This window comes from Acinonyx jubatus, chromosome C1 (genome assembly GCF_027475565.1).
Source record: "Acinonyx jubatus isolate Ajub_Pintada_27869175 chromosome C1, VMU_Ajub_asm_v1.0, whole genome shotgun sequence".
NCBI classification, from domain to species: domain Eukaryota; kingdom Metazoa; phylum Chordata; class Mammalia; order Carnivora; family Felidae; genus Acinonyx; species Acinonyx jubatus.
This window is the reverse complement of record NC_069381.1, coordinates 217,123,634-217,145,529: the sequence shown is the minus strand read 5'-3', so window position 1 is coordinate 217,145,529 and position 21,896 is coordinate 217,123,634. Positions and strand designations below refer to the sequence as shown.

Sequence of the window (21,896 nt, the reverse complement as noted above, 5' to 3'; positions counted from 1 at the left end):
CGGGACCAGCCTCCCTGCTGACCACCTCCCAGCCCGTGGACGGCGCACGTCTAGCCATTTCCTTTCCCAAGCCTGTGGGTGTTCACGGGTTCTGTGGAACCTGAAACCTGCCTGCTCCCCTCCACCCTCCCCGGGTTATCACTGCTCTGGAGTGTTTGTGCTCCGTGGCTTTGCTCACACTTGTGCCTGGATGACCGTCCTTGTTGTTTTTCAAGGGACATTCCCTGGCTTCGCAGCTGGGGTTGGGGGTTGTCTCTTCGAACCCCCGCAGCTCTTCTGGTCAGCGGGCAACAACCAGGCACTGCATTCTTGTGTGGACACAGAGATTAAAACCAGTGTCCTGCCCACACTTCACCCAGGGTGGGGGAGGGCAGGCCAAGGTGTCCCAGGGGAAGGGACAGCTGGTGACAGCTGGGCCGAGGCTGCAGCCCTGGGCTGGCAACGCGCCACATCCCGTCAGGATCCACCGTGTGGCTGACCCTGCCTCACCAGCAGGAGGCCAGCTCACTTGCTGTTGAAGTCATCCGGGGAGCCTGGACCCCTCCTGGCTCAGGGTCAGAAGTTAGAAAGGGGTGTGCGCCCCAACTCAGGGCAACGGGACATGGGGAACAGCCCTGTGGGGGGACGCTGGAGCTGTCTCCAAGCTTCCCAAGGGCACACGATGGCATGTTCTCCTGTAACCCGCCTTGGATGCCCGAGTGTGGGAATGTGGGAACAGAAACTGCTGCGGCCAGCTGGTGACCACAAGGGACAAGCCGGAAGACAAAGGCCAGCGTTACGGAGACTCCAGAGCAGAAGGATGAAGGACCTGCTGACGTCCCTGAGCTCCTGAACTTGTTGGTGCTAGAATGGTCCACTTTGGGATTTCTGGTCATAGGTTGTAAATGCAGTTTTATTGTTTGAGTAAATTTTGAATCGGATCTTTTGTTGAAGCATAACTGACCTTGTGCAGAGACCTCTGTTAATTATCCACTGCCGTGTGTCCGATGACCCCCAAAACTTAGGAACTTAAAACGATATGTATTACGTCACAGTTTCTGTGGATTAGGAATGTGGCAGCCGCTCCCGTGGGTGGTTCTGGCTGACGGTCTCTGAGGAGATAGCGGTCAAAATATTGGCCAGAACCGAAGTCCTCTGGAGGTTGGCTGGGCCTGGAGGCCTCAGTTCCTCGTGTGGACCTTCACGAAGCTACTTGGGTGTCCTCACATCATGGCGGCTGGGTTCTCCCAGAGCAAGTGACCCAAGGGAAAGGAGGGCGGAAGCTGCGGTGTTTCACGACCTAGCTCAGGTGTCCTGCTCCATCGCTCCCACAACACTCCTTTCGCTGGGAGCGAGTCACCCAGTGCAGCCCATACACCAGGGAAGGAGCGTCAGAGAGTCTGCGGACGAGAGTTAAGCCCCCCGAGGGGTGAGATGAGAGTGGGGCGTGCGTGGGAAACGGATGAAGCAGTTGGGGAGCCCGGGCCCTGGCGTGGTCCAGAGGCACTTTAAGGGATCGTGCCCTGTGCAGTGGGCTCAGGAGGAGGTCCTCGAGGCTAGGGTGGGAGAGTGAGCCCGGAGGCCCAGGGTTTGAACCAGCGATGGAGAAGGAGATTTAGTTTCTTTGAAGGTGCTTGGTGACTAGTCACATGAGTCAGAAAGAGGGAGGGTGCCCCGGGCCCTGTGGAATCGGAGGGACTAGCTTCATGCCCTGCCGGTTTAGGAAGCTCCCGGAACTCCCAGCAAAAGAACAGTCTTTGTTCAGGGACCAGCCTTGACGCGGACTTGGGCCAGGCACATTCTCAGTTACACTGGCGGGTCTGAATGGCAGGGCAGTTTCTGGCCCACAGAACTGTGGGCCCTGCTTCCCACCCCCAGCAGCCAGAGAGGGGCCTAAGGTCCTGATCCTGTGGGCAAGTCTTTCTCTCCGGGAGTCTCCAAATGAGGGAGGGCGTAGGGGCGAGATCCCCCAGCCTGCAGGGGCCGCCTCCACCGTGCTTGTCCCAGAGCCAACTGCCCTCAGAACACTGCGGGATGGCAGGGGCCCGGGCCACCATCCCAGCAGGTCCAGGGGCCCAGAGCCTGGACCCCTCTGGAGTCACCTGGGCAAGGATTCTCCTGGCTGCTCTTGGCCACAAACCCTGTGGTACAGAGGGCCCGGGGTGGTTGTGGGGATTAGGTGAGGAAACGCAAAGTGCATGGCTGGTTCCGGGTTAAGGGGGGTGGTCAGTGAGGGTCATGGTCCCGGGCTGTGGGGGTGGTCAGCGGGGGCCACAAATACGGGCTGCTTCCTTGGGCACGTCCAGGGTGGCATGGGCGTCGGCCCCTAGAAGCCCAAGTCTCTCCCAGGCCAGGCTGGAACGGGGCCGCTCTGCCTTGCCCGGCTCGCGGTCAGTTCCCCAAGAGGAGTGGGTTCCGCCTCTAAGGGCTCGAAGGGTCCAACTCCTTTGAAACACTCTGTGTTGAGCTTGCATGGTCCTCGCACATCCCAAAGGGAGAAGGCGACAGCGCAGGGGTGCATTGCTATAGCGGGGACACCGCCAGCACCCCAGACCAGGCCGACCTTGCCCACTGCGCTGTCTGCGACGGAGGAATGGATTCTTTTCAGGTGATGTTTTAGATAACATTTCTAAAATAATAATACAAGGGGTGCCTGGGTGGTTCAGTCGGTTAAGTGTCCGACTTCGGCTCAGGTCATGATCTTGCAGTCCGTGAGTTCAAGCCCCGCGTCGGGCTCGGTGCTGACAACTCAGAGCCTGGAGCCTGTTTCAGATTCTGTGTCACCCTCTCTCTCTGACCCTCCCCGATTCATGCTCTGTCTCTCTCTGTCTCAAAAATAAGTAAACGTTAAAAAAAATTAAAAAAATAATAATAATAATACAAGCTCCTAATAGGACCCTCCCCCCCCCCCCGCAACCTATTGCTCCCAAGTGGCCCTAGGGGTCATGTGCATGATGATCATTTCCACAGTTGATGCTGGTTCTCTGAGGGGAGCCCACCTCTGGCCCTGGCTGTTCTGCGCATCCCGGGTCCTCACCCTCCTACCTGGGGAGCCTGGCTGCTCCCTTGTCTGTCCCGAAAATGCAGCTGTTGCCCAGCGTTCTGCCCCCAGCCCTGTGTGGTCACTACTGCCACTTGTCACCCCCCGTTCCGTGCACGTGGTGGCAGTGGCCAGTGTGAGCCCCTCCCCAGCTCTCCCGTATCTCTGGCAAGGTGCCTGGAGTGCTCCAGATGTCCTCTCCCTCGTCAGCATGGGTGGGTCCCTGAGGAGTGATGGTGACGGGAAGGCCACCCAACTGCTAGCCTGTAGCTGAATGAGAAACACGCCTTGTTGAAAACGTTGGTATCTCAGAGGTGTTTGTTGCTGGAGTGTGACTTAGCTTGTGGCCTAGAAACCAGCCCCTAGAAGAGGGTGCCATTCTATCAGAACACAGGACACATGTGCCATGGGCGTGGGGCGGGCGGGGCCGCTCCGGAAGTGGAAGCGTTGGCAGGTGGGGTTCCGTGGTGGCTGGCACAACACGGTCAGCACCCGGCTGGGGTGACTCACAAGGCAGGTGGTGTGTGATGTGCTCGAGAGCCTGGTGGGAGAGCGGCAGCATGTGTTGGTCACAGGCAGCGTTGGGCAAGAGACTACAAGGAGGAGATGGGCCAAGAAAGTGTTGCCCGGGCTGCGAGCTGGGAGGGAAAGGAATGTTGAAATGCCAGGAGCGCAGGGCCTCCCAGGGCCGGGAGTGCTCCGGCTCGCCCCAGAGGGTCGCTCAGAGCCAGGACTGGGACAAGGACATTATCAAGGAGATGGGCGTCATCCTGCTAGCTGTGACAGCTGGGAGTTGCTTCTGAGCTTTGCAAAGTCAGGAGAGAGCGGGCAGGTGGAGCGGCAGGCAGGGAGCAAAGTGCACCCAGCAGCATCCGGGAAGGCACCGTGGCCGTGGAGCTGCGGGCAAGTCCGCGGCAAGACCGGCATCGTGAGAGCGCCGGACTGCCAATGAGACCGAGAGCCCGGGACTGGAAAGGGTGCGACTAGAGACTTGAAATTAACCTCCCCTCTTGCAGGGAAGAGGCCGAGAGAGCGGCTCAGCCCCAATAGGGCTTCTCGTTGGCACCTGGTTTGGGAAGAGAACGGATCCTCCTGAGGGGCCACAGAGAGCCCAGGACGAGGCCTCTTGCAGGGCACCAGGATTGCTGTGGGGCGGGGGCTGCCGGACGCCTCCTGTGTTCTCCCTTCCGCGAGGACGTTGCTGCAGTGGCCCTGTCCGTCCCCTGCAGGGTGGGTGACCAGCCTTCTGGTTCCCAGGTTTCTGGGCTGAGTGGAACCCCACTCAGCCCTGATGCACAAACCCACGCTAATGGAGACCACCCGAGATGCTGGGTGCGTGGGGACCGGGCCGTCCCCCGGGGCAGAGGGGTCTAGAGAGCAGAAAAGTCCACGGGATACTGGTGACCTGGCGGCTGGGCGAGACGCTGCAGTCCTCTCAAGTCCCAGCCCCCTGTGCAGAGTGCGGCTCTGTGCCCGGGGCTGGCCTGTGGCCCAGGTGATGTGTCCTTTCTGGGCCTGGCGTGAGGCTCTGCAGGAGACTGAGCCCGCGGGCGACCGTAAGCAGAACCCGGCTCAGCCCTTGGCCTCAGCGGGTGCGTCACACGCCCCCTTCCACCGCTCAGCCGGTCGCCCTCCGTGGCGGACACCCAAGTGGAGTCCCCGACCTCCTTCTTCCCTGAGCCCCACTCGCACCTGTAGCGTCTGCTACGGTGGTGCCGGTGGCCGTTGGCCCTTGGCCATCCAAGATCAAACTTGCCCCCACCATGCACCCCTGCCTTTACCCCAGCGAGGGATGGGGGCCGCCCCTGAGAAAGGCCCAGAGGGAGGGTGGTGACAAGTGGCCTCCTCCGCTTTGGTGTTCGAGGGCCTGGGCGGGGAGGGCGGGGCTGGCCTGCTGCTGGTCCTCAGAACCCCAGGCTGCAGGGCAGGATCTGGGGCCTCTGAGGGCAGAGCCAGGAGTGGCTTGAGTGCAGAGGAAGCCCCCTCCGCGCCATCAGCAGCCCTCTGCCCGAGCACAGGCCAGGGTGGCCAGGTGCACGCGGAAGACGAGCTGGGACGAACAGGCCGGGGGGCTGTTTGCAGAGTGGAGGTTTAATGGGACGATCACGGTGACCCGGCTGCAGGGCCCCCAGGCCTCTCCCTCACGGTGGGAAAGAGTACCAGCGCCAGCACCACCTGCCCTCTTCCCTGTGGGGTGTTACAGCCGCGAGACAGACTGTCCTGGGGCCCGGGACCCCGTGTTCCCTGAGGGGCTAAGGCTTTCTGGGGACCCCTTCCCAGGGAGGTCCACCCTCTCCTCAGTGTCCCCTGGCCTTACACCAAGGGCATGTCCGTGTCCTTGTCCTCTGCCAGGGGCCGGCTGAGGCTGCCGACCCCAGCAGCGGGGTGCGGGACTCCGTGGGCAGGAGGCCCGCCGTGAGGACAGTGCGGCCCGGGCTTCCCGGCGGACGTAAGGCACAGTGTGGCAGTCGCCGTGGGACTGCGGGGCTGTCACCCCGGGGGCAGTGCCCGGCGGTCAGTGTTGAGACAGGCATGGCGTGTGCTGGCCTCTCCGGGCCTGCAGTGCAAGAGAGCTGGGGGACCAGGTCCACGGGCCTCGCCGGCCGTGAGGAGGTCCCTGGCAGAGCCCGCAGGAGGGAGCTCGCGGCCAGAGGCGAGGCACAGTCACGGCGGGCCCGGGGCTACAGAAGGCACAATCGTGGTGTCTGGGAGGTCAGGGCTAGGCAGACACGTTGACGTCCCTGAGAGAAATGGCGGCGCCGGGGGCGTCGTCCCCGAGCAGCAGGGCCGGTGCTTCTGGGTCCACCTCCGAGTCTGCTCCGGCACCGCCTTGTTCCGCGCTGGGCTCGGCGCCAGGGCCCAGGCCCTGGGACAGGATCTGCTGGATGGTCCTGCGCAGGTTGGGGTGAAGCCGGCCCTGGGTCTGGTAGAACACCTCCAGGGCGAAGGACTTGAGGGCGCCGGTGCAGAGGTCCTCGTACAGCGGGATGGTGTACATGCGGGACATCTGGGGAGGTCGGCACACTGTGGCGCCGGCCCTTCCCTGGCCCAGCCTGCCAGCCCAGCCACCCCGGCCTGCGGTCACACTGCCGGAGGCCTCTCAGCCCCCACCGCTGCAGGCCTTCCGCAGAGGCCTCGTCTCCAGGGAGCTTGGGTCCAGGGGCAGTGAAGGGGGACAGGTGTGCGGGACGGGGAGGCTGGAGCCCGGGACCCTCGGATACCCCTGGGGCCACAGTCCGGGGGCCGGACTGCCCACGGGCGCAGGACCCGGTATGCCTCGACCTCCAGCCTCTACTCCCGGCTTTGACCTCTGGAGGACACGGCCTCCCCTCCCCTCTGGTGTGTGTCCCCAGCGCCAACCCAGACGCTGCATGTCTCCCACCTCCTCCCGGACACCATCCATCCTCCCGGAGGCCCGGCCTGCTGGGTGAAGCCGTGGGGGCGGGGCCTGGTGCGGGAGGCCATACCTGGCTCTCGAGGAACCGCCGGACCCGGTGGAGGTCGGGGTAGTAGTCGTTGCGGACGACGATCTGCAGCCAGCGGATACGGATCTCGGCGTTCATGGAGTCCAGCAGGGACGAGTAGCACTTGGACAGGCGCATCACCACCTCTGCCAGGCCACACGCAGGTCAGGGCCGGGCAGGCACCCTCCGCCCCAGCCACCCTGGCGGCCGCAGGACCTACCCTGGGGCAGCGGGGACCCATCCAGGAGCCGGTCCAGGAAGAGCGCTGTCTGGAAGGTCCTCCACTTGGAGATGTCGATGGCACTGGCAGAGGCGGCCGCCTGGTCCAGAGGCTCCGCGGTCCACAGCTGGAAGAGGGCCTCCACGGGCCGGGTCAGGCTGGAGCCCTGGGACAGGTCCGGCTCGGCCAGTGGGGGGCCCGTGGCGTTGAGCCAGCGCTCGAACTCCAGCCCTGCCGGAGAGATGCCGTCCTGGGGTCCCCACCCGAAGCCAGCTTGCCCCGGCGACCCCGGACTCTCAGAGCGTCCCCGGGTGTGACCGTCCCAGGGAGCCCCAGGGCAGGGGCAGTTAGGGGAGGCCGGGGTCCGCTCTGGCGCCTGCCACCTGGAGCTGCAGGAAGGGCTTCTGTGAAGCAGCGCAGGGAGGCCTGAAGACTGAAGCTGGTGGCTGAGGGCCCCTACCCCCCCCCATGCTTCCCATGGGTACAAAGCAGCGAGGCACTTTAAACCCAACCTCAGTGCCCGGGGTGTGTGTGTGGGGGGGGTGGGGCGGGTGCACCGAGGCCTCAGGGAGGGGTGGGGGAGCAGGGGGTGGGGCAGCGACCTGCTTTAAAGCCTGGGGCAGCTGGGGGGGGGGGCACACGTGCTGCTGTTCCCCACCCCCAAAGGCCCTTGGTGCTTTTATTAATCCTTCCGAAACCAAGCCACGCTGCCCACGCCTCCCAGCCACGCTTCATTGCTCTCTAGCAAATCTTGGCTCTCCCTAGGCGTCCGACACCTCGAGTCTCTCCTTTGGCCCCAAGCCCTTGGAGCCCCAGAGACACCTCTGTGGGTAAGGTGGCACAGGTGGGCCAGCTGGCCTCAGGCAGCTCTGAGGCAAACCTCCCTCTGCCCAGCCAATCATGCCCCAGGCCTTTTGCACACAGTGCCTACTTTTCAGCCTGCTTGACCTAAGGGCTACCTCCTCAGGGAAGCCGCCTGGGCCCCACGAGGCTGGGAAACACACTGTCCTCTCTGCACCCACGGGGTCCCAACCTGAGGACCGTGCCATCCAGCCAGGGTTGGCTGACGGGGGGCAGACGAACCCAAGGGGGGGCCTTTCTCCAGGCAGGAGCGGCATCCTTTGCAGCAGAGCCTCCCCGCCCCCGCCCCCGCTCACACCCGCTGCGCCCCTGGTGGGCTGAAGGCTAGCCGGACGCGGACATGTGGCCGGCGGTGGCCTCACCTGCCCGGCAGTCCACACTTTGCTCCTTCAGCTCTGGGAAGAAGCTCAGGAAGGAGTCCAGCAGGTCCTGGGCTACCACGCTGGTGAACTTGTACTTCTCCACGTAGGCCTGTGCAGGTGGGGCAGGGCTCAGGAAGGCTGCGGGCTGGGCGCACCAGCCTCCACCAACGCAGGGGTGGGCGCAGAGGCACCCGTGTGGCCACGTGGACCTTGCCGAGTGGCCGAGACCGGGAGGAGCCGGAGGGAGGAGGCGGTGCCCTGCACCGCTGCCGTCAGGCCCCCCTGGACTCCACGCCGCCCTCCAGGACAGAAAGCAGCCCCGGGAGCTGGGGAGGGGCTCAGGGCGGGTGGAGGGCAGGGCCTGTCCCGGGGAGAGGGCTGCTCACTCGGAGAAAGTCGTCAAAGCGCTGGGGGTCTCCACACAGCTGGGACAGGTAGTACACGAAGCAGTAGCCCTTCTCGTACGTAAACAGGTTCATCAGGTGGCTGGGATTCACTCCTGCAAGGGGAACAGCCCTGGCTCTGGGCGGTGTCCCGGCCCTCCCACGTCTGGCGGGAAAGGGGGCCGGGGTGGTCGGGCGCTGCGGAGCAGGAAGGGCTCACAGCTCCTGTCCCTCACGTCCCCAGAGCCCTGGGCGCACGCCGATGGGGCCTGCCCTGCCCGCGGGGCCTTGGAGGAAACCGAGGGCCCGCACATCACGGTGGCCAGCGCTCAGAGCCCGTGAGAGGCGGCGGCAGGCTGAGGGAGCCTAGGGGAGGCCTTCCTAGGGCTGGGGGCACCCAGCCTGGCCTTTGCAGGGATCCAGCCAGAGACGCCACAGCCAGAGGAAGCAAGGGGTGGTGAGGCCCTTCGGGGCGACGTCTGCAGGGCCCAGGGCAGGGCCTGGCGGGAGTAGCTGGTGAGAGCGGGTGCCTGGCGGGAGCGGGTACCCAGCGGGAGTGGGTACCTGGAGGGAGTACCTGGTGGGAGCGGGTACCTGGCGGGAGCGGGTACCTAGCGGGAGTGGGTACCTGGAGGGAGTACCTGGCGGGAGCAGGTACATGGCAGGAGTGGGTACCTGGCTCCAGCTTGACCTGCAGCTTGCTGACCGGGCTGTCCTCTCCGAGGAGCTTCATCTGCCTGTGCAGGGCATCCAGGCGGAAGGCCGTCTCCAGACAGGTGAAGGCAGCCCCTGGACGGGGACAGGAGGGCAGTGGAGGTGGGAGGGGGCAGGGCCAGCCTGAGCACCCGGGCAGGTTCGAGGCCGCTCCCCGCCCTGAGCCTCGTGGGGCTAACCCAAGACCAGCCCGCCGGACACGCACGCGGCAGGGGACCGCGCACCCCAGGGGCCGGGCTGGGCTCTCAGCCCCTTGCACGGTACCCCGGACGGCCCTGGCCCCGGCCCCGGCCTGGCCGTGTGGGGCTCCTACCGTCCCCCCACCCTTCCCGCAGCCAGCCGGCGGCAGTACCGTAGGTCTCAGTGGTGATGCGGCGCTGGGCGTAGGTGGCCAGGCCCTCACTCAACCACATCTCCTCCCACGTGGCGTTGGTGACGGCGTTGCCGAACCAGCTGTGGGCCACCTCGTGGATGACGTCGATGACCAGGAACTCGTCACTCTCCAGGATGGAGGAGATGATGAAGGTGAGGCAGGGGTTCTCCATGGCCACGATGGGGAAGGAGGGCGGCAGGAAGACAATGTCGTACCTGCCCCGGGCGGGGGGGCGGGCGAGCGACCGTGAGAGGCCCCGGGGGGCCTTCCTCCCCCGGACATCAGACGGGGCACCCTCCCCGTAGGCCCTCATTTACCCTCCGGGAAGGCAGGACTTGCCCTCTGACCCGCCCGCCGTGTAGCCCACCGGGCTCCCGGGCGCCCCGGGACGTACCTGCCCCACATGTACGGCCCATACAGCCGCTCGGCTGCGCTCAGCCACTGCTCCACTGCGCCCGACAGCTTGCTGGTAGCCGTGGGCAGGAGGCACGGCTCGGCCCACACGCGGCTCCTAATACAGGGCGGAGAGGGTGGGCAGAGGCCGAGCGGCCCCCACCCCACTCGCCCGCAGGCCTTCCCTCTCCTTCTGGGCTCAGATACCACCCACGCCTCCGAGAGCAGCCAGCCTGCTGCCCGCCACCCCACCTCACGGGAGGGCCGCCACGCAGGCCCTTCCCGCGGCAGCGGCCGAGCCACACGCCAAGGGGGTGGCTCGGTTCCCCTTGTTGCTGGGTCCAGATAACCCACCCAGGCTCGAGGGTGTGTCGGGCTCTGGTGTGGCCCCAGCAGGAGGACGCTAGGGAGGGGGAGAGCCCCGGCTTCTGGCCCGGGCCGGGGGGAGGGTGGGGTAGGAGGAGCCCGGCAGTGCGAAGCAGCGGGAACCACGGTGTGGGGGTCCTCGGCAGGGCAGCCACGGACGCGGGCCTCGTGTCCAGCCCACGGTGGGATTTCCCCCCAGCCTGGGCCCCAGGCAGCAGCAGCTGCTGCAGGAAGCGGTGGCCCTACCTAGGCCCGATGTCTGCTGGCTGGAGGTCCCCGGCCACCAGGGCCACGAGGTAGGCGGGCACGGGGTGCTCCATGTGAAAGCGGTAGACGCCCTCCTCCTCCACGTACGTGCTCTGCGTGGCACTCATCAGCACCTGCACCCCCGACGGGGCCTGCGTGCAGGGAGGCCCCACCCATCAGGGCACCCCATGTCCTCGATGGGGAACCCCGCATCCCCCCGCAGGGCGCCCCACGTCCGTGATGGGAAATCCCACACCCCCTGTCAGGGTAACCCATGTCTTCAATGGCGGGTCCACAGGGTGGGTCAGGGAGTCCCGTGTCCGGGGTGGGGAGCCCCGCCCCCCTGACGGGCACCTCTCCTCCCAGAGAGCCTCCACACTACGCTGGGCACCCCGGTCAGGCTGCCCCCCCACCGCCGCCCTGCGCTGGGGCTCCCGCTCGGAGGGTGGCGAGGAGGTGGGCCAGGCTGGCGGACGCTGACCTTGACGACGGCCGAGTAGGTGCACTTGACGGCGGGCGTGTCGAAGCAGGGGAAGAAGGAGCGGTTGCACACCGAGTGGCCCTGGGTGAAGACGAAGGGCTTGGCGTTGCCGTAGGTCAGCTCGGGGTCCAGCCACCAGATCTGCAGGCGGGCAGCGGTCAGGGCATCAGCGCCACCCTCCCCGTCACAGTGGGCCGCGGCCCCTCTCCCCGGCGAGGCGCGAGGGTCCCTGTCCCGCGGAAAGCATCACGTGGACAGGTGGCCAGGACACCTCTGCCAACCACGCCTTATTTCCGGGAAGCTGGGCAGGTTTCCTGGGGAGAGCAGGGCCTCGGGGAAGTGGCCCTTGACCGGTGGTCCCACTCAGGCTTCTCGGCCCTGGGCCTCTGGGGACGGCGGCCAGAGAGGAAGACAGTGAGGGCCTGGGGGGTGGGGGGAGATGGTCCCATTGGGCTCCTCCAGAGCCAACAGCCACTCCTGGTCACTGTCGCTTGCCTGCGCCTCCGGCAGGCAGGGCAGCTGACCCAGAGCACGGCCTCTACTACGTCACCAGAGCCAGCAGGAGGCCGTGCATCCAGGAGCCAGCCCAGGGAATTGAGCCTCCTGGCCCCTGCTCCTCCTCCCAGCTTCCAGAGGGAAACTGACGCCCAGTCTGAAGCACGCCCAGATTCTCACAGGCCGGCAGTGGGCAAAGGGAGCCAAGAAGGTGCAGATGGGGGGAAACCAGAGCTTCCCGATGAGCCACACACTGGGAGGGAACTCCTGAGCCCGGGGCCGCCCCTGGGAATGCGGTTATCCTCGCCGGGAGGGACCCCATGGGGGGATGGGCTCCGGGCCAGGAGAGGTCGGGCGGGACAGGAGTGGCCCCGAGGAGGGCCGCTGGTGCACGTGCGCGGCCCCTGAATCTGTTCTTCACACGCTCCCCTCTGTCCGCACACGATCACTGAAGCAAACTGGGTTGTTCCTCGTCCGCTCCAGCGCCCAAGCGCACAAGGGTCCTCCCAGGGCGGTTATGAAAGGACCCCAACCCCCCACAGCCTCTGCAAGTGATGGCTTGGTGGAGTCCACAGCTGCGGGCCACCGTGGCTGCTGGCCGGCCATTGACGGTGTTTCATGCTTAAATCACAGAAGCGGTGGACACCAGATCCAGGGGGGCCTCCCTTCCCCGCAGATCACAGACCCCAGACCCAAGTGGATCCCTAGACCCGGCAGGGCTGCCTACCCGGCCCCGGCCAGACGCTGGCCAGTGTTCACAGGTGTCTTTAAAACTTCCCTCTGGCCGCTCTGTCTCTGTCCCCTCACTATGGGCAGCCCGTGGTGGCATCTTCTTTTTCTGCTGACCCTCGACGTGCACAAGGCCTGTTTGTGGAGCCTGTTCAACACTGCAGACTCCCAGGCCCCACCCCAGAGCTTTCTGGGGCCAGGACCCAGGAATCTGCATTAAGCAGACTCTGCAGTGGATGGTGTGACCGGTGGTCCTTGGCCCACGCTGGGGACGGGCTCCCAAGGTCCCCCAGACCCCCTTCAACCTTACTTTCCCCTCTCACACCTACTCCACCACCACAGCCTCCCCTTCCACTGACTCCTCCCTCTCCTGTGGTCCTCCTCAGGCTCCGCCCAGCTCAGCTCAGCCCCCCACCCCCACCCCCATTTCCCACTCCTCATGTCCACTCGTGGGCCCAGCCAGAGAGGGCGCACCCCGCACTGGTCTCCCCTTAGCCTAGCAGAGACCAATGGGGTCCACAGTCCTCCCTGGGAGTGGGGGGCTGGGGCAGACCCCCAGACGGGCGGGACCCTGCCCCAGAGGTGAGCCACCAGGTCCAAGGGGCAGAGGCACAGTTGCAGATGGGTGTCAGCCTCTAGACATCACAGTGCAGGAAGAAAGCTGTCCTTGACAGGGTGGGTGGGATTCAGGAATGGGACGCAAGAGACATCCCAGAGTCTGCAGCACCCTAAACTGACTCTGGAGGTGGGGGGACCCACGGGCAGGGCCTCCCAGGAAGCGACAGCCTCACCTGGCACAGGGATGGGTTTAGGGATTTAGGCCTGAGTCCTAGAACAAGCCAGGAAGAGAAGGGGACTCTGTGCACGGTCCCTGAGCCCTGTGGCCTTCACGCGGGACAGTGGGTGCCTGAGGTCAGACGCCAAACCCTGTGTGCTCTGCAAGCGATCCAGCTCACGTGCCAGGCCCCTGCCACCCCACCCACAGCTGCGCAGTCTGTGTGGGGACCATGGCGCCCCTCCCTGCTCCAAGCACCCGTAGAAAGCCCAGGGACAACGGCCACTCTTGCTGGCAGCCTGCTGAGGGTCCGGGCCCCACCATTCTGCTACTCATGGCCTTGAGTGGACCAGACACGAGGGTTCCAAGCTCACAGAACAAGTTCAGGGAGAAGCACACCTTCGTTCTCACTGCATGCTGGGAGTGTGTCTGCCACCTGTCAGAGCCCCAGCCTAGCTGAGCAGGCAGCGGGGGGGGGGGGGGGGGGGGGCCAGCACACTGGTGGGGGCTCAGGGGAGGAGGTGGGGGCGGGGCCTGCTCAGGGCCCCCAGGAATCGGGCAGGAAGCCCGCAGGTGTGCGTCTGGTCCGGGCTCTTCCCATCCTGACGTCACCTTGGTGGCTCCTGGCCTGATGCCGCTACGCCACCTGTCCCTTTGCAAGCTGCGGGCAGTGACAGACGGAACCTCTCAGGGCCTCCCAGAGCCGCGTGCGTGTGGTGTACATGGGGGAGCGGGGTGTCACGCGTGTGTTGTCCACATGGGGACCCAGGGAACCAACCGCGTGCCGCGGGAACGAAAGACCTGCTCCTTCCTGGAAGCCTCACCACGGAGCAGGGGTGCCGCAGACACAGCGCCCCACCTGCGCCACCCAGGCTTCTCGGCAGAGCCTTCGGGCCGGTGGGCGTCCCGGGCCCAGAGCCCGGCAGAGCCTCCGTAAGTAAGTGCCTGTGGGGCCACCCGGCTGCAGCATCCACCAATCCTCACGCAGGGGGGCCCAGGGCACCAGAGCCAACCCGGCCCTCTCTGTCTCCGCTCTGGCAGGCCTGTCCCTCATGCCACCTCCAGAGAACACATCAGGTGCCCCCGAGTCCTCTGAAGACACAGGTCCCACGGAGGCCCTTCCACGTCCGACACCACCCACTGGCCTGCCCCGGTGCCAAGCTCCGGCAGATGTATGGCTTGGCTTGTACCCACCAGAGGCGGCCCTCGTCCCCAAGCAGGGACCATCTCTGCACAACTGAAGGGAGAGGCCTCCCTTGGTGGCATGCAGTCCCCTGCCCCCGCCGGGCCGGCACCAGGACTCTCGCTCAGCCCAAGTCTCCTAAGACTCGCAATCACTGAGGGCACCTGAACGGGGCCCCACGGCCAGGGGGAGCAGTGCTAGGCCAGAGGCCACGGACCCCTGCAGGTGCCCTCTCTGCAGGTGCCTCAGGCTCAGAGCCCGGGTTAACGCCCTCTAACCTGGCAGCGCGGGGAGAGGCCGCCCAGACACGGCCCTGAGACCAGCCCACAGCCCCGGCGGACTCACGGCGGGGGCGTCGGTCGAGGTGTAGCGCAGGATGACCTGGAAGGGCTGGTGCGCCTGCAGCTCGGGCGGCAGCGTGACGGTGAGCGAGGAGCCGTAGTCGGTGAACGGGTCCACCCTGAAGGCCAGCGGGCAGCAGTCGGGCTCGGCGCCGGGCGCCTCGGGGAAGGCGGGCAGCGGGGGCGGCGGCGCGGGCCCGGGCCCGGCTGCGGCGAAGGCGAAGGCGCAGGGCGGCTCGGCGGCGGCGGCGGCGGCGGCGGCGGGGGCGCGGCGGAAGGCGGCCGAGTGCAGGCGCAGGGCCGGGTGCGCGTCGAGCACGAGCGCGCGGGGCGCGGGCCGCAGCGCGCACAGCTCGAGCACCAGGCAGCCGGCCAGCTCGCGCGCCTCGGGCCGCAGCTCCAGGCCCAGCTGCAGGTGGCGGAGGCGGAAGAGCTGCGCGCTGGAGGCCGAGGCCACGTCCAGGGCGGGCGGCGGCTCCGGCGGCGGGCGGGCGGGCGCGGCCTCGGCGCCGGGCGCCTTGCAGCAGCAGCACTGCGCCGCCATAGCCGCCCGCGCTAGGTGAAATCCATGGGCGGCGGCCGCGGCGGGCCGCCGGGAGCGGGCGAGGGGCGCCGGGCGGCGGCGGCGGCGGCGGCGGCGGTGGCGGCGGGGCGCGGGCACAACAGGAAGTCGCGCCGGGAGCCGCCCGGCCCGGCCCCGTGCCGTGCACCGCCCCGCTCGGGCTCCGCTCGGCCGCCGCCGGGGGCGCTGTGCGCGGGGCCGGGCCCGGGGAGCCGGGGACGCCGTGCGCACGGGACCGGGGCGGGGCGGCCGAGGGAGCTGGGCGCCGAGGGGGACCGGAGGTCCGGGGCGCTCCTCCGGGGGCCGGGCCGGGGAGCCGGGGACGCCGGGTGCAGGTCCGGGGGGCAACGCGTGAGGGGTTGGGACGCCGTGCGCGAGGCGGGGCTGGGGAGCCGGGAGAGCTGTATGCGGGGGGCCTGGGGACACTGTGCGCGGGGATGGGTACTAGGTGCGGGGCGGGCCAGCAAGCCGGGGAGGGGGGTGTTGTGCACTGGGGGACCGGGGCGCACAGGGGCCTGGGTGCACCGGGTGACCAAGCGGCATCCCAAGCCCTGTGCGCTTCTCTCCCGGCTTCTCAGGGCTGCTGTGAGCCGGGTTCCTAGGGGTAGTGGCTGCTTAGTGCGGTCTCTGCTTGTGCGAAGCCTGGAGGTGTATACACCCCTCCCCCGCGCCCCCTCCATCGTGAGGCCAGTAGCCTGTGTTGCGGAGCCTGGGGGCCTTAGGACTGTGGTGTCATATAAGGTAGCAGTAGCCGCATGTGGCTGTTTAGATTTAGCCAAAATGTTAAGTTTATTCCTCCGTGGCACTAGCCATAGCTCAAGGTCTCCGACCAGTGTGTGTAGGGTAGTGTGTGGCTAATGGCAACCGTACTGGATGGAGTAGATGTTCATTCTGTTGGACAGTGCTGCCTAGAGGGCCGGCAGGGCCCCGGAGACGAGATTGTTGTTCAGGAGGTGGTGTTGGGGCGGTAACAGGGATCTGGTCTGCCCCCATGCCACTTTGCAGGGTCTGCGGCCTGGATCCAGAGGAGAGGGCTGCAGACCAGTGAGGAGGTGCGGATGCCCAGTGAGCAAACATCAGGTGGATCTTGAAGCCTTGGAAAAATGTGAGGGGCCACCCTCTGAATGTAAGAATTCAGATCTTTGGGGAGAAGGGGCTTTTTGGCCCGGGAGGGCACCCAGGAACTTCACACACCTCTTTGCTCAGTTGTGGTGTGGGACGGAAGTTGCTCCGGACCAAGGCATCATCCCCGAGTAATATTTAACCCTTCTGGACTCTGTCCCCATCTGTAACCCACGTGATGGTGCCCACCGTCCTCCCTGGGGGTGGGGGAGGGATGGGGAAGGATGGTCGGCTGGGAAGGAGGCCCATGTTCGCTGATGTGGAGCATGTGCACTGAGACGTTGCTTTAATTTTCCCATGCGTCCTCGGGTCCCCATGTGTCCTCTTAGCAGGGGTAACACAACCTCCCTGTTGGGGCACCTGGCTCAAACTCACCAGGAGCCCCGGGGCTCACACAGCCACCTGAAGGAGGGTCAGTCCTATGTCTGAGACTCGAGAGAGGAGAGCGGGGGTCTGATTGGTCCTCACCAAGTTCAGGTGGCCCAGTTCCCGCCCAGGTGGCAGTGGCCCCAAAGTGCCAAGGGCGGAGGGTTTTAGATGGCACTCCCAGTTTTATGAGCTTCTCAGAGCCCCTTCCCCCAGGCCAGTTGGTCAGGGCTGGAAGGACATCATCAGGACTGCACATGGATGCCCACACTAGCCTGCCCCAGCCCCCCCTCAGGCGGGTCGACCAACCATCTGTGCCCTCAGAAGCCATCAGGGGCTTCTTGCCCTCCTGGTCCCCTGGACTTGGGGGAGCAGCGGTTACATCTCATCCCTTCCCTGCTGGAGGGCCCTGGGCATCTCCCCAAGGTGAGTTCTGCACACAGGGTGGAGGGAGGAGAGGTTACCACCTCTCCTCCCAGAGTGGGGGCACCTGCTACCCCCTATTTATGTCAGGAACCAACACAAGCCAGTTTTAGAGCAGACACATGTGTTATGCAGTAGTATTCCCTCCTGACTGTGAGGCCCACAGATGGGGATGCTGTCGCTGTCCACCCTGTCTCTGCCCTTCAGGGGACAGAGCCTTCAGCACGGCCCCACGGCCCTTCCCTGTAGCCCATCTGGCTGTCCTCCCTCCCTTCCCCTGCAGCAGGAGGCAGCTCTCTGCTCTCTCTCCTTGCCCTGCCTCCAGGGAGAGGAAGGTAGAAGTTGGGGCCATCAGAGGCTGGGGCTTCTCCCACAGGAACTTTCATACTTTAGTTTTCTGGTGATCAAGTCCTGGCTGGCCTGGGTGGGCTGAAGCAGTTGACGCCCTGCCTGTGCCCCAGCCTTCCAAGCCTAATGCTCACGGATGGGCACCACCGTTCAAGTGTGGCATGCTAGGGAGGGGAGCAGGTCCCTGGCCTCTCCTGCCAGGCGGATGTGCAGACAGGCGGAGGTCCTCGGGAGAGCTGACCTCTGCCAAGAGCCGCAGTGAGATGGTTCTCAAACAGAGCTGGTGGGATAAAACACTGACGGGACCCACAGAGGTCTTTCAATCTGGCCCAGCTCTTGCACCTTTGGTACCTGGAGCCAGGGCAGCCCGCCGGGGGGTGTCCCATGAGAGGTACATGGACGTGGGAGGGGTCCCATCCCAAGTGCCATGGACATGGTGGCTAAGAAGCTGGGCGCAGGTCCTGGCGAACTGCTCAGCTCACCTGCCAAGCGGAGACGTGGCAACAGCTTCCTCACGGCAAGGGGTTGACGGAAAGGCGACACGAGGTGCGAGGCGCTTGGAGGGAGTCACGGCAGCAGGCAAGCCCTTTATAAAGGTGGTAGAAAGCGGCTTGGCTGCAGGGAGCTGCAGAGCCACGTGGAGAGGGGCTGGGCGCCAGCTACCAGGTGTGGTGTATGCGCTGAGCCGGGGCCAACGCAGGGGGTCAGAGCTCAGGTGCAGGTGTAAGCGGGGTGGGGAGGGAGCCCCTTTCACAACCATCTCCATGCCTCCCGGCGTGAGCTTCTCATCGGACAGCTTTGGGCTCTGCTGAGTCAGGGGTTACGTTCCCAGGTAGCATGTTTCCACCAGGGACACGCACGTTCCCCTGGATGGCGCGCTGGGACACCGGCTGGCTGTTCTAGGCTCCCCGGGCCACTGACACAGCGGGCAAATCAGGGGTTGCTCTGCTGGGTGGAGGGACTGATCCTGTCTTGCCGGGAGGAGGACACTGAGCTCAGGACATTCTCCTGATGCGTCCGGTAATCCCGCTCGTGTGGTAGGTGATGGCGGCCACAGCAGTAACACAAGCAGGGCCACTCAGGGCCCTTCAGAGTGAAGGCGTGAGTCATCTCACCGGGAAAGACTAGGACCAGCGAGGTGCTGGCTGAGGAGAAAGGGAACATGAAATGACTAGTGGCAAGAGGAAATGTTAAAAACTGATTGTGATATTTTATTAATTACCTTATTATGTATACAGTAGCATATATTTACCAGGGACTGTATTCTTTGTAACTCACATTATAACCCAGTTTCCCCTTTTCCTTCTTTCCCTTTCCTATTTAAGGAGTGTCGATGGTGATTAATTTTTTTTAAGTTTATTTATCCTGAGCGAGGAGAAAGAGCGAGTGAGCAGGGGAGGGGCAGAAAGAGAGGGAGAGAGAGAATCCCAAGCAGACTCCACACTGTCAGCAGAGAGCCTGACACGGGGTTCAAACTCACAGGCTGTGAGATCTTGACCTCAGCTGAAACCACAAGTCAGACGCTTAACTAAGTCACGCAGGTGCCCTATGGTGATTCATTTTCTACAGTCTTTAGGCCATAGGAACCAGGTGAGGGGTGTCTGAACCAAAAGAGGAATCAACACACTCAGATGCACAGGTGGCCAGTGCGTCTTTGAGATGATGGTGGCCGCAGGATGTTAGGCTGTAAGATAGGAGGTGGGCACAGGTGCCCAGAGCCCCAAGGGTGCCCGTGCTAGGCTGTCACGCAGCCTCACATCCTGGCCTGTGTATGGTAGAAACTACAAGTCTGGGTCCCATGCCGGATTCCAAGATGGGACCAGCATGAGGTTTGGGAAAAGCCCCTGTGGCCTTAACAGGTGGCAGGCAGTCAGGACGGGGGTGGGGGGTTGGGTCTCCAGGACTCCTGTACATCCCATCTTCTGACCTTGGCTCCCTGGCCTTGCTCTCTGTATTAAATACCTTCCTGTCTAAAATTTCTCAAGTGGTATTGACTTTCCTGACCAAGCCCTGTTGATAAACCTAAGGAAGGGATGCTCTCAGTCCCTTCCTAAGTGGATACGCTCCTGCAGTACCGTCAAAGGGCACAAGAGCTGCATTTAAGGTGAAATGTAAACTCTGTACGACAACGAGGAAGAAGGGAAGGGAGGAGGAAGATCATCCTCCAGGCAGCGCTTGAACTATCTTCAACTCCATGCGCCCTGCTTTGGGCGCCGGGTCATCTCCAAGGGTTGTAGGACTAGGGCTCATTCTGGAGCTCTTCTCTCGTTCGGGAGCACGGTCCCGAGGGCTCCCCGGGCGGGCAGGACAGGGACTGCAGGACCTCCTCGTACTTCTGAAGCTGAGCCCAGAAACCCGGGTTGGGCTCGGCCACCGGGCGGGCGCTCTTCACCGCCTGAGAACAAGAAGGTTAGGTTGATCCCGGCGCCAAAGGTGCTCCGCACCTCTAACGCCCAGAGGCCCGCCGCACCTGGAAGGCCGTCCCACCCGGGGCCCCTCCTGGGAGCCCCGCCCCACCTGGAAGGCCCGCCCCACCCGGCAAGTCCGTCCTCCCCGAGGCCCCACCTGGAAGGCCCGCCCCACCGGCTGGCCCGCCCCACCTGGAAGGCCCGCCCCACCCGGCAGGTCCGTCCCACCCGGGGCCCCTCCTGGGAGCCCCGCCCCACCTGGAAGGCCTGTGCCAGGCTGAGGCCGCGGTGCCGCATGAGGTAGGCGGTGCACACAGCGGCCGAGCGGCTGCGGCCGTTCTTGCAGTAGACTAGGCAGGCGCCGCCGGCGCGCACCGCGGCCTCCATGGCAGCGCAGGTGGGCTCCAGGTGCGTCAGCAGGTCCTCGGCCGGGTCGTCGAACACGGGCACGCGCAGCTCGGCCACCCCGGGCGCGCTCGGGCCGGGCTGCTGACGCGAGACGTTGACGCACAGGCTGACGCCCGCGCGCTCCAGCAGCTCTGGCGCGGCCGCGGTGCGCGCACTCCCCAGGAAAAGTGACGGGGCGATGCGCGCGAACGGTGGCGGCGCGGGCGAGGCGGCCCCGGGGGCCCCGCAGCGGACGGGTCCTCCCGGGTCCATAACCGGCGCTCGGGCACCCGGCCCGCGGATCTAGTTTGGGCGGCCGGGCGGACCGCCGGGCACCCCCGGGTCCTAAAGGGCTCCCGGGGACCCGCCCGCAGGGCCTTGGCTGCCTCCCTATTGGCCGGCCGGAGCGGGGCTCCTTCCCCGATTGGCTGCGGGTGGGGATGGCGGCCATTGGCTGGCCTCGTGGTTGGGAGGACGAGTGGGATTGGCCGCAGTGGGGTGGGCGGGGCCGGGACTCTGGGATGAATGGGCGGTCCCTGGGGGACGCGGAGGTTTCAGGAGCTGCGATCCTTTGCGCGAGGGTGGTGTTTTCGGTCAGCTGGCCTGCGACCCTGCACGACGCTGCGACCGCTGCGGCACCTGTCCCTTCGAGGGGTGGGGGTATGGTTCACACACGCGGGCACCTGCCCAGAACGGGTCCGGTCGGGCCGGGGCCGCAGGGCCGGAGGGCCGCAGCAGGGCTCCGGGAGGTGGGCTTCTCCTCAAGCTGTGCTGTAGTGCGCAGGACAGGGGTCCGGTCCGGTAGCTTCCCGGTCGTTTTGTTGGTAGGCTGCTTGGCTTCGAGTACGCTTAGTAACTACGCATGATTGCATTGCCGCCTGATGTACCTTTTAGAAAGCTCTATCTTCCTTTTTTACCTGCTTCCTAATTGCTCTTTGTAATTTCTGTATCTTAGTTTCACTTTAATTGTAAAACATGGTTCGTATGAAATAAAGCTGTCTGCCCTTTTCATCATTTCTTCATACACCCATATTTATTTTTTATTTTTAGTAACTTCTGGTTCATCGCTGTAACTTTTAAAAACTGAGATCATTTATTGCCCAACATTTACTATGTAAGAAGACTTCTTCCGTAGGTTTTTTCCCCCTTTTTAAACAATTGTTTCAAACGTTTATTTTTGAGAGACAGGGTGCGAGCAAGGTAGGGGCAGAGAGAGAGGGAGACGCAGAATCCGAAGCAGCTCCAGGTGCTGAGCTGTCAGCACAGAGCCTGACGTGGGGCTCTATCCCACCAGCCTCGAGATCATGACCTGAGCCAAAGTCAGACACTTAACTGACTGAGCCACCCAGGCGCCCCCAGTAGGTTTTTCTGATGTCCCGTGTCATTCAGGGATGTGTTTCAGGGATGTGTTTCAGGGATCCGTTTCGGTGAAAAGCTGTCCCGCAGTGAAGAGCTGTCCTGCAGCCCTGCATACATTGATATTGTGCTTTGTTTTATTAATCATGGCACAATTTTGGTTCATCTATAACAGAGTATCACAAACTAGATGGCTTAAAACAAGTTTATTTTTCCCTGGGTTTGCGGTTTCCAAGCCTCTGTCTCCTTATAAGGACACTAGTCATCTGGTTTAGCGAATACCCTAATCCAGTGTGACCTCTTGATTATTTGCAAAGACCCTATTTCCATATAAGGTCATTCACTGGTACCCGGAGTTGGGATTTAAACTTAATCTTTTGGGGGGATGTCATTCAACTTACAACAGATGGTACGGTTTGATAAGTTTGTAGGATATTTTGAAGTTGATCACTTCTTTCTCTTTTCATAACAGGAATTTTAAAGACAGTTTGGTTTGTGCTCTAATGCCCAGGCTGCAGC

At 64.3% G+C, this 21,896-nt stretch overlaps 2 protein-coding genes across 3 annotated transcripts; both read right to left on the bottom strand.

The window, feature by feature from the left end:
- Positions 1 to 5,092: 5,092 nt before the first annotated feature.
- RNPEPL1 (arginyl aminopeptidase like 1) lies at positions 5,093 to 15,043 on the bottom strand. Of its 2 annotated transcripts, none has more exons than XM_053216038.1 (11): positions 14,410 to 15,043; positions 10,883 to 11,023; positions 10,402 to 10,553; positions 9,791 to 9,907; positions 9,376 to 9,611; positions 8,985 to 9,098; positions 8,313 to 8,425; positions 7,927 to 8,035; positions 6,704 to 6,934; positions 6,487 to 6,629; positions 5,093 to 6,026 (listed from the first exon to the last, which is right to left on the bottom strand). In XM_053216038.1, the coding sequence occupies exons 1-11, from the start codon at positions 14,947 to 14,949 to the stop codon at positions 5,739 to 5,741; spliced, it is 2,184 nt and encodes a 727-aa protein (XP_053072013.1). In that variant the 5' UTR covers positions 14,950 to 15,043; the 3' UTR covers positions 5,093 to 5,738. The 2 variants fall into 2 exon arrangements, with proteins under 2 accessions (XP_053072013.1, XP_026901817.2); XM_027046016.2 differs by lacking the exon at positions 14,410 to 15,043 and adding an exon at positions 12,105 to 12,440.
- Positions 15,044 to 18,415: 3,372 nt separating this feature from the next.
- Positions 18,416 to 20,393, bottom strand: DUSP28 (dual specificity phosphatase 28). Its single transcript, XM_027046035.2, has 2 exons — positions 19,893 to 20,393; positions 18,416 to 19,621 (listed from the first exon to the last, which is right to left on the bottom strand). Exons 1-2 carry the CDS (start codon positions 20,292 to 20,294, stop codon positions 19,466 to 19,468), a joined length of 558 nt encoding a protein of 185 aa, XP_026901836.1. The 5' UTR covers positions 20,295 to 20,393; the 3' UTR covers positions 18,416 to 19,465.
- Positions 20,394 to 21,896: the final 1,503 nt, after the last annotated feature.

Excerpts from the sequence above, each read along its gene's own strand:
- RNPEPL1 (XM_053216038.1), bottom strand. The coding sequence starts at position 14,949 with ATGGCGGCGCAGTGCTGCTGCTGCAAGGCGCCCGGCGCCGAGGCCGCG. Across the intron at positions 9,908-10,401 it reads CCAGCAGACATCGGGCCTAG|GAGCCGCGTGTGGGCCGAGC; the intron begins GTAGGGCCACCG and ends GCCCTGTATTAG. Across the intron at positions 8,426-8,984 it reads GCAGGTCAAGCTGGAGCCAG|GAGTGAATCCCAGCCACCTG; the intron begins GTACCCACTCCT and ends TTCCCCTTGCAG.
- DUSP28 (XM_027046035.2), bottom strand. The coding sequence starts at position 20,294 with ATGGACCCGGGAGGACCCGTCCGCTGCGGGGCCCCCGGGGCCGCCTCG. Across the intron at positions 19,622-19,892 it reads GCCTGGCACAGGCCTTCCAG|GCGGTGAAGAGCGCCCGCCC; the intron begins GTGGGGCGGGGC and ends TCTTGTTCTCAG.